This window comes from Strix aluco, chromosome 1 (assembly GCF_031877795.1).
Source record: "Strix aluco isolate bStrAlu1 chromosome 1, bStrAlu1.hap1, whole genome shotgun sequence".
NCBI lineage: Eukaryota > Metazoa > Chordata > Aves > Strigiformes > Strigidae > Strix > Strix aluco.
Window position 1 is genome coordinate 64,674,455 of NC_133931.1, and position 10,031 is coordinate 64,684,485.

General features: G+C 38.4%; 1 protein-coding gene across 2 annotated transcripts in view; it reads left to right on the forward strand.

Moving 5' to 3' along the window:
• TSHZ1 (teashirt zinc finger homeobox 1) overlaps nucleotides 1-9,799 on the forward strand; it is a 56,229-nt gene extending 46,430 nt beyond the window's left edge. The window contains exons 2-3 of one of the 2 annotated variants that reach the window (XM_074823153.1): nucleotides 5,220-8,411; nucleotides 8,998-9,799. In XM_074823153.1, coding sequence (XP_074679254.1) covers nucleotides 5,220-8,404 — 3,185 coding nt within the window. In that variant the 3' untranslated portion in view covers nucleotides 8,405-8,411; nucleotides 8,998-9,799. Of the gene's footprint in view, nucleotides 1-5,219 lie in introns of both variants that reach the window. The other variant, XM_074823145.1, reaches the window with a different exon arrangement.
• The last annotated feature ends 232 nt before the right edge of the window (nucleotides 9,800-10,031 follow it).

The following is a 10,031-nucleotide window of genomic DNA, read 5'->3' on the forward strand; positions in this document are numbered from 1 at the left end:
CATGCAAGCTGTTTCATTCTCCAGTTGCCAGCGTTGGCTAATAATTTGCAGCATTCATTTTAAGGGGATAGGGGAGAGAAGAGAAGGAGGTGAAGAATCTTTTTGTTGGTTTTTAATGGGATGCCTTTAAGGGTTATCATTCAACCTGCTAGAAGCACGGAGGTTGTTCTTGTTACAGTACCTTATCTACTTTTCAGACCCATTGCATTAGAATTAGAGGATAGGCAGTTCTAGTATTTTGCCCCCATTTTGCTGCAATTAGAAATGAAAGACACAAACCACTGTAGTAAGGTTATTTGGATGTCTGATAGTCTGTGCAGCTCCTCAGCCATTGTCATAACTAAGCTGTATTTTTCCACTGTAGTGACATTGTAGTACAGACACAGACACAGATTTGTAGTATCTGTGCCAGAATTTTGTATGAACATTTGTATATACTAATGTAGAAAATTCTCAAATCTTCCAGCAGGCATGTTAACCTCTCACAATGTGAGATTTTGGATTCTTTTGCAAAACTCTCATGACCCTGTATTCTGGAAACGTATCTGTAAATGTTGGGGGTTTTTTTCCCCTCTCCCTCTTGTTTTTCTGTAATGAGGGAGATGTGTGGCTATAGATTGTCTTTTCTATCTGTACTTTTTTGGCCAAGATGTGAAATATGTTCTTGTGTGCAGTGGAAGTCACCCCCAGCCTGGAGTGCAGTTTGTGCAAGGTGACAGTGTGGACTGTGAAAACTTCTGCAGCTGCTGTCTCCTGTTGGCTGGGTAAATATTAGAAGCTGTGGAAATACATCTGTTGAAGAATGGTGAACATTCACATCATGTCACTATTGTTTAGTCCCAGAGTAGGCCCTGATTTAGTGAAGAATTTTAGACTTAAACTCATCCCTATTTCTTGAAACTACTGAATAAGTATTTCAGTGAAAATTATTTCAGTATTCAATTGTTTTACTGAACGGTGGCCTTCAATACTTAGGTGTTTCTTCTGCGTAAATTTCTTTATTTGGAGGATTTAAAATTGGGTCTTGAAGAGTTTACATTTAATTTTGTAGACTGTTAAAAACAAATACAATCATTACTTTTTGTCCTTTTCAAAATAATGTATTCAATGCTGAATCCCTTTTTGAATGGAAAAGAATACCTCCGTAGAGACAGATTCCTTCAAAAACACCAATCCGAGGTTACGGTAAGATTTTATATGAGAATATTTACATTTTTAACCACATCCTTACATTTTGGATTTCTGTCTGCTTTTTCAAACAATGGGTGTATATTTATAGTGTAAATATTCTCACTGAAGCAAACACAATGTGCTGTGCTACTCACATGTACAATATATAGCGTCTCATGTCCACTTAGATTAGAATGCACAGCTTTTAACACTGCTCAAAGATGACAGTATATCTATGGGGAAGCATTGACATCCAGAAGGCACATTTTATAGGCAAAAAATATTAGCAAGACTTAAGAAGAAGAAAAGAAATACAGATTGCTCCCACTAATTTTTAGTTGTCTGGAATTTGAAGCTTTTTCCCCTTTTTCCACCATGCGTTTGCCTGAGTCTGTTCATGCACAAATGAGAAGGAAAAGAAGAGCTGGCATTATATTCTGTAATTTCTTCTTCTGGATAGTTTTTGCTGAGGAGGATCGCTGCTTATATCTGCTCGTGGTATTTTTGTATGGTTTCAGGACCAGCAGTGTCTTTGCAGATGCAGGAATAGCTGGAGAAGATTGTTGAGAGTTTCTCGGTCACAGAAAGATATGCTGTCTGAAATCTGTCTGTCTGTTGATTTACCTCTATAATTTAGGGGGAGAGTATGAACATCTCACGCTTTTATTTGACGTAGAATAATATTACTTGTCTCTGCAAGTAATTATAACAGGAATATTTTTGCTATGTTTAAAATTCTGAAGCTTACTTATTTGTCAGATTTCTGTGAGAATTTCAGTAAAACATATATGTTTTTAGAAATTAACGTTCTTCATTTTGTATGCTTCTGAATTAGCTCTAACAGAAACCTTTTCAGTTAGAGAATTGCACTGACCTTGCAAAATACCATATGTTGAGTGAGCTGCTATTCATCTTACAAACATTAGTAGTCTTGAATGAAAAGGTATTGTGTGTATCCTATGGTAACTAAAGGAGTTAAATAAAATCTTTTTGATTGCAGTGATAGAAATTAAACATTTTGAATAAATTACAATCTTTTTGGTTAAGAAGCATTATTTCTTTGTGTTATTTCAGATAACTGTACAGTCGTGGGTGTGCACATCACGTAAATTTAGATTTTTTTAGAATCTGGCTTAAATTCTGAAATCATAGAAAATCAGAGTCCTGGCCAATCGTACACTCTTATATTGCAGTATATATTGCTAAGGGAGTGAACTCAATCATGTAGTAGTCTCAGCAGAACTTAAGACTAGGAAAGTAAGTGAAAGATGGATATTTCACCCTAACACTCAGTTTCTTTGCTTGACAGTTTAACACCGACCTTTCATGTAGTTTTAACATTTCTTGTGTGGTTTAGCTCCTTTTACTTTTATGGTAAAGTGCAAAAGCATGAGAATAGAGAAAAGACACAGTCATAAATAAATAAAGAAAAATAAAAGGGCAGTGGCTCAACTAGATTTTCTACTTAAGCAGGTATTTAGATGGTTATATATAGCAATTATAAAAATATATATCTATGCAATTTAGAATTAAGTAAAGAGATGTAAGCAGATAATTCACATGGATTCTTACAAAATGCTGTATCAACTATAGCAACATTTAGCATCTTACAACAGTTTCTTACATGTATTTATTAAAAATATTGGGACGTGAAAATTAGAGAAAATTGGCATAGTTCCACTGAGTAAGAAGATAGCTGTTCATTAAAGCTCAGAATGTGGGCCCCCTCAGTTTTCAGCTTCTACTTGGTGACTGTCTGCTGATCATTACTAAGTTTTGGTGTGTTTTTTTTAAATAAAAATGCCAGATGGTAACTGTCCATTTTTATGCATTTTAGGCCTCAGAGTTTTTTTATTTTTTATTTAAAAGTAATTTGAGAATCAGAAACCATATTCTTCTGTAACTGTTCTTTACTTTTCTGAAATTTAAAAATGTATTATCTTTTGCTGTTAGATGTGACTGGAAGCAGGTGTGTTTAATGAGAGAGCTAAGGGATTTTAGACAGTAGCTGTGAGAATGAATTCTACTTACATACCTAGAGTTCAGAACAGCAGTGGTACTACAGTGCCTAAATACCTGCAGTGTTTCAACAGCACATTACTGTTAAGACTGGAAAGCTGACTGACTTTTACTGTTCCTTTACTATTTCTGTATTTTATTCTTCATTTTATGGACTAAATGCATTTTTAAGAACATTTTTTTGTCTGGTTTTATAATGCTTTTCTGGCATCTTCCTGGCCTTTGGCTCCAGGATGATTTCTGTAGTGACTTCTATTGTGCTTGGTAATCACCAGTCCTTTTAAACATATTAGAAAACATCTGAGGCTGACCCATCTGTAAGGAATTGGGTCCCGCTTAACACTTTTTTAAAAAACAAAAGATCAAATTATCTTCTGAAAAAATTTGACACTTAGAGGGCAGATGAAAGATGCAGTGGGCATCTTAAGGTTCAGCACTACCCCAGTACTAGATGGACTTTATCTTAAAAGATCAGATTGAAGTAGTTAGGGGCTGCATTAAGACTGAATTGCAAAAGTGAATACAGAATGTTGTACTGGCCGTAATACTGTTACTTTAAAAAAAAAAAAAAAAAAAAAAAAGGATGTTTCAAGAGTGTTCGTATTAAAATGAGAGAAGATTCTTTTTCAGAAAAGAAGTTTCAGAATATATTAGCAACTGTGTACAAAAAGAAGCTCAATTTGTACTTATGATTCCCCCAACTGAAGAAGACCTCAGCTTTGTTAACATGATAATATATATTTTCTTCATATCACATAGGAGCAGAAGAGCCTCTTTTTCTGGCTTCCTTTCAGTATTGTACCGTGGAAGGCCATAGGCTGCATTTCAGCATCACTTGCTACACAGTTTACCTGACAAGGAGGAATTTTTTTATTCAGTTACTGAAAATTGTTCACAAGCCATGTTTTCTACCTTGACATGCTTATAAATGATCTACATTCCATTATCATTGTGATTTTTTTTTAAGCTTCTTTTACAAAACTGGAGGGAAATGTGTACAAGTATGTTTTCTGCTTTGCAATGAAAGTGTACATTTATCACTTAGGTACATGTAAGCCACTTCTGTGAATTGGGCCCTTGGAGTAAATGTGTTTTGATGTAATGGCCATCTGCTCATGAATATCACATTTGCTAGTTTAAAAAATAGTTTGATATAGATAAACACATAGTTTGGTAAGGATATATAGTTTCACCAGGCAGCAGTACAATAACAAAGTTTTGTATTTACCATAAGCCAATAATCAAGGTGGGATGGAGGTCTCAAATTTTTTGTTTGTTGCTTTTAAAAATTAATCTCTAACATGTACTTTTAGTTTCTGACTGCTGTTTTCAAAATGGTAAATGCAGGACCCACATCAGATCATAACAGGAGGCAAAGTATATCTTAGGCATTTCAGAAAGCAATCTTAGTCTTGCTTCTCTTTTATCTTGTAAAAATGAACTCTGTTCTGCTCTCAGATGGACCCAGTACAGCCAGCCTCCAGGACACCCTGGAACAGCTGACCTGACACTCTTGCCCCGTATAGCTGCATTAGAGTCAGGTGTCAGTGACACAGAAATGGCCCTTGAAGCTGTACCTAAAGCCAGTTTGCCAGGAAAGACAGCACTGACAAGATGGAGTTGGTCAAGCCAGTAGGTCTGAGGGGTGCAGGTCAGCTGCAACGTGTTGTGCATATGTAGTGCAGTAAATATAGCTCAGTGCCAGGCTGTTTTTTGAGTTGACAAAAACTGTTTTACTAGGCTCTTTGTTTGATTATGGTTTTGATATTATGGTATCTACTGTGGTCCTGGCATGTATTTTACTGCTGAAGTTAAAGTTTATTCTTAGGTAGCAGTGATATCAAACTGTAACCAGGACAGTGTATGTGGATTTATAGGTGGAGTGTGTGAGTGATGGTGCGTTTGGTTTCTGGATATATCTTCAAAATTTGTCTTTATGGTTACTGCTTTTAGTACAGCAATGATGTAAAATGTGTGTGTTCGATAACTTTGTCTTGGTTTCCCCCCCTGTCTCCCCTCCTGTATTTTAGCATATGTTCCTGAGGAGGAACTGAAAGCAGCAGAAATAGATGAAGACAGCGTGGAAGATGATGGGCTGTCTCTGGACATCCAGGAGAATGAGTATTTGTGCAATGAAGAAGCGGAGATCAAAGAGGCTCAAAGCTACCAGAACTCCCCAGTCAGCACTGCAACTAATCAGGATGCAGGCTATGGTTCGCCGTTTAGTGAAAACAGCGATCAGCTGGCCCATTTCAAAAGCACTTCCTCTAAAGAAGAGAAAGAGGATCCTCAGTGCACAGACAATGTTTCCTATCCACAGGACAGCTTGGCACAAATAAAAGCTGTGTATGCAAATTTGCTTTCAGAGACTTGCTGGTCCAGTTTAGCTTTGGACTTAAAGAAATCCAATCCAACCACCAGCAACAACGGAATCAGCCAGAATGAAAACACCACCAGTACTGACACCAATGCCAATTCCCAGAGTACTGGCACTACCAGTACCAACACTAATACCAGTACAACTACCAGTAATACTAGTAACAGTAATAGTAACAGTGGTGGCTCAGGTTATGACTGGCACCAAGCTGCATTAGCTAAAACTTTGCAGCAGACCTCATCGTATGGACTTCTCCCAGAGCCTAGTCTTTTCAGCACAGTACAGCTTTACCGGCAAAACAATAAACTTTATGGGTCTGTGTTCACCGGTGCTAGCAAGTTCCGATGCAAAGACTGCAGTGCAGCCTATGACACACTGGTGGAGCTAACAGTGCACATGAATGAAACTGGACATTACCGTGATGACAACAGAGATAAAGAAGCTGATAAGACCAAACGGTGGTCAAAGCCTAGAAAACGATCACTTATGGAAATGGAAGGCAAAGAGGATGCCCAAAAAGTGCTGAAGTGCATGTACTGTGGGCATTCATTTGAATCTTTGCAAGACCTCAGCGTCCATATGATAAAAACAAAGCATTACCAGAAAGTGCCTCTGAAGGAGCCAGTACCAGCCATCACTAAATTGGTCCCTTCTACCAAAAAGCGAGCACTTCAGGACTTAGCTTCCCCTTGTTCACCTGAGCCAACGGGAATCACTGCAGAAGCTTCACTGGGTGAGTCTGCAAAGGATCAGAAAACTGCCAACCCCTATGTGACTCCAAACAACCGCTATGGCTATCAAAATGGTGCTAGCTACACTTGGCAGTTTGAGGCTCGCAAAGCCCAAATACTGAAATGCATGGAATGTGGCAGTTCCCATGACACTTTGCAGCAGCTCACTGCTCACATGATGGTCACTGGTCATTTCTTGAAGGTGACCAATTCTGCTTCCAAAAAAGGCAAACAGCTAGTATTAGACCCTGTGGTGGAGGAGAAGATACAGTCTATACCTCTTCCACCCACCACCCACACAAGGCTACCAGCATCCAACATTAAAAAGCAGCCCGATTCCCCAGCAGGCTCCACAAACTCAGAGGAAAAGAAAGACCTAGAGAAGGAGAAGGTGGTGGTCAGTGAAACAGAGAAAAAGATTAAAGAAGAGAATGAGGACTCTACGGAGAAGTTTGAGCCAACAACTTTGTATCAGTACCTCAGAGAGGAGGACCTAGATGATAGTCCTAAAGGTGGAATAGACATATTGAAATCCCTGGAGAACACGGTGACAACAGCTATCAGCAAAGCTCAGAATGGAGCCCCTTCCTGGGGAGGATATCCCAGTATTCATGCAGCTTACCAGCTCCCGGGAACAGTCAAACCCCTTCAGCCCACGGTGCAGAGTGTTCAAATGCAGCCATCTTACGCAAGCAGTGTAAAATCACTGTCGTCGGAACACAACGCGCTCATCCATTCCCCAGGCAATCTCACACCCCCACCTCACAAGAGCAATGTATCTGCTATGGAAGAACTTGTAGAGAAAGTTACAGGTAAAATCAATGTGAAGAAGGAGGAAAAACCTTTGGAGAAAGAGAAAAGTTCTCCAGTCAAACCCATGTCACCTGCTGCTAAAGAAAACAAGGACTTCCCAAAAGCAGAAGAAATAAATAACAAACAACAGCAGAAGAAGAGCTCTGAGACAGAAGTTCAGAAGGTCAAAAAGGATAGTCCAGCAGAAGCACATACGCCAAATGGTACAGAGCCACTTAAAACAAAGGTTGCAAATGGCTGTAACAATTTAGGAATCATCACAGATCATTCACCTGAGCCATCCTTCATTAATCCACTGAGTGCTTTACAGTCCATTATGAATACCCACTTAGGCAAAATTTCTAAGCCAGTAAGCCCCTCTCTGGACCCTTTGGCCATGCTGTACAAAATTAGCAACAGCATGTTGGACAAACCCATTTACCCAACCACTCCAGTCAAGCAGACTGATGCTATTGACCGATATTACTATGAGAACAGTGATCAACCTATTGACTTAACGAAGTCCAAAAACAAACCTCTTGTTTCCAGTGTGGCTGACTCTGCCTCGTCCCCACTAAGGGAGAGTGCCCTGTTGGATATTTCCGATATGGTGAAGAACCTCACAGGGCGTTTGACACCCAAGTCTTCTACTCCATCAACCGTGTCAGAGAAGTCTGATGCTGACGGGAGCAGTTTTGAGGAAGCTCTGGATGAACTGTCGCCAGTACACAAGAGGAAGGGCAGACAGTCCAACTGGAACCCTCAGCATCTTCTGATCCTTCAAGCCCAGTTTGCTTCCAGCTTGAGGGAGACCCCAGAAGGCAAATATATTATGTCGGACCTAGGTCCACAAGAGCGGGTACACATCTCTAAGTTTACTGGTCTTTCCATGACCACAATTAGCCACTGGCTGGCCAATGTGAAGTATCAGTTAAGGAGGACAGGTGGAACTAAATTTTTAAAGAACTTGGACACAGGACATCCTGTTTTCTTTTGCAATGATTGTGCCTCTCAGTTCAGGACTGCTTCTACATACATAAGTCACTTAGAGACACACCTAGGGTTTAGTTTGAAGGATCTGTCAAAGTTGCCACTTAATCAGATTCAAGAACAGCAGAATGTTTCAAAAGTCCTCGCAAACAAGACTTTGGGCTCACTTGGAATTGCCGAGGAGGACTTAGGCTCCACATTCCAGTGTAAGCTCTGTAACCGAACTTTTGCAAGCAAGCATGCAGTCAAACTGCACCTTAGTAAAACACATGGCAAGTCCCCAGAGGACCATCTGATCTATGTAACTGAGTTAGAAAAACAATAGCGTCCAGGTAAGCAGCCAGGTATGCAAGTGACCACAGGAACATTGCACTAAACTTCTTCATAGTACTGCACTAGGCCTGACCTGAGCCTCTGAAATCAGTCTTACTTTTGTTGCTGAACTGCCTATCTGGACCTTGGTTTTTCTTACACTTATTTTGTAGTTATATTTATATGCTCTTTGTCTGATCTGTGCATGGTTATTTTTTGTTTCTGTTTTTATTTTTTGTGAGTCAAAGTCTGACCTTTATTTTCAACATCTGTCCTTGATGTTAAGCTATCTTTTGTAGAATATAGTGGGAGACACCATTGAGAGACATTAATTTAGCCGTAAAGAAAGACACAAAGAACAATGATAAAGAGACATCCTAAAATTACAAAGTTGCCATGACAATAAAGGTCACAGAACCTGGTAGTGTCAAGTTTTAACCCTCTGAGAACTGTAATAGCATTTCTGTGCCTTTCCCAGTGACTAAATAAGTAAATAAAGAAAAACAAAACAAAACAAAAGGCATTTAATTCAAATAAAAGCTGTGTCAGAAGCAGAACTTATTTTTTTTAAATGAATGAGCTTCTTTTTTTTTTTTTTTAATGCAGAACTGGTTTGTGAAGAAATTGTGCATGCAGTCCTTGGAAGAAGGAGAGCTGTGTAGTACTCAAGGGGTTAGGAAGCCACAACTGTATAAGTTAAATAATAATTAAAATAAAAAGCAAACCAAGTTGCCACTATGCCCAAACCCTCTGGATGCTGAGAATTGCCACTTTTCGGCAAAAAAAAAAAAAAGTATGCAAGCTGTTATTTAAAACAAGTGTAAAAATGCTCTTTCCTTCCTTTTTTTTTTTCTTTTTTTTTTTTTCCTGTAAAATACTGCAGTTTATAGTTATTTACAAATGTTAAGCTTTGGTACAAGCTGACCTTTCTATAGTGTGCTGCATTGGTAAATGAAAACAAAAAAAATGGGGCAAATGTTGGATTCTGTTCCTTGTAAATTGCCAGCATCAGCTTAAAAAAAATACATGTTACATATCGTACCATTTTAAACTGTTCAACTTTCTTTGTACCTTCTGGCTGTATGCTTTCTCTTTTAACTTTTTATATTGTCATTTTATATTCAATTTCTGTGTATATAATGTAAAACCACACTTTTTGAATAAAATTTAGTTCCTGCAGCTTGATATAAATAGAGGAATTTTACTGGCACCTGCATCTTTCCAGATGCATGTACTTAAAGGAACTATCTGACAAAAAAATAAATAAATAAAAATAAAGCAAGCAATGCACTATGAATTATACATTTTGATGTTTTATCATTAATATTGTACAGTACATTTTGGTTCACACAATTAAATCCACTGTTTTCTCAAGTGTAAAATAAACCCACATGCAGTTCTTGATTTACATACATTGTCATGTCGTCATTATATTGCCTTTGAGATGTTATTCCAGCAATAAGAAACACCGTTTATATAATCAACCAGCAAAAATCTATTTGAAATAATCTCTTGTGATCTGTATGCTGACGTGTTTCATTCGAAGCCGTAATACTAATAACCTCTTAAAAGAGATTTGCAGTAGGTACGTACTGCGTCAGGTACGGAATCAGTGGGGCGCCATCAATTAGCAACGGGCA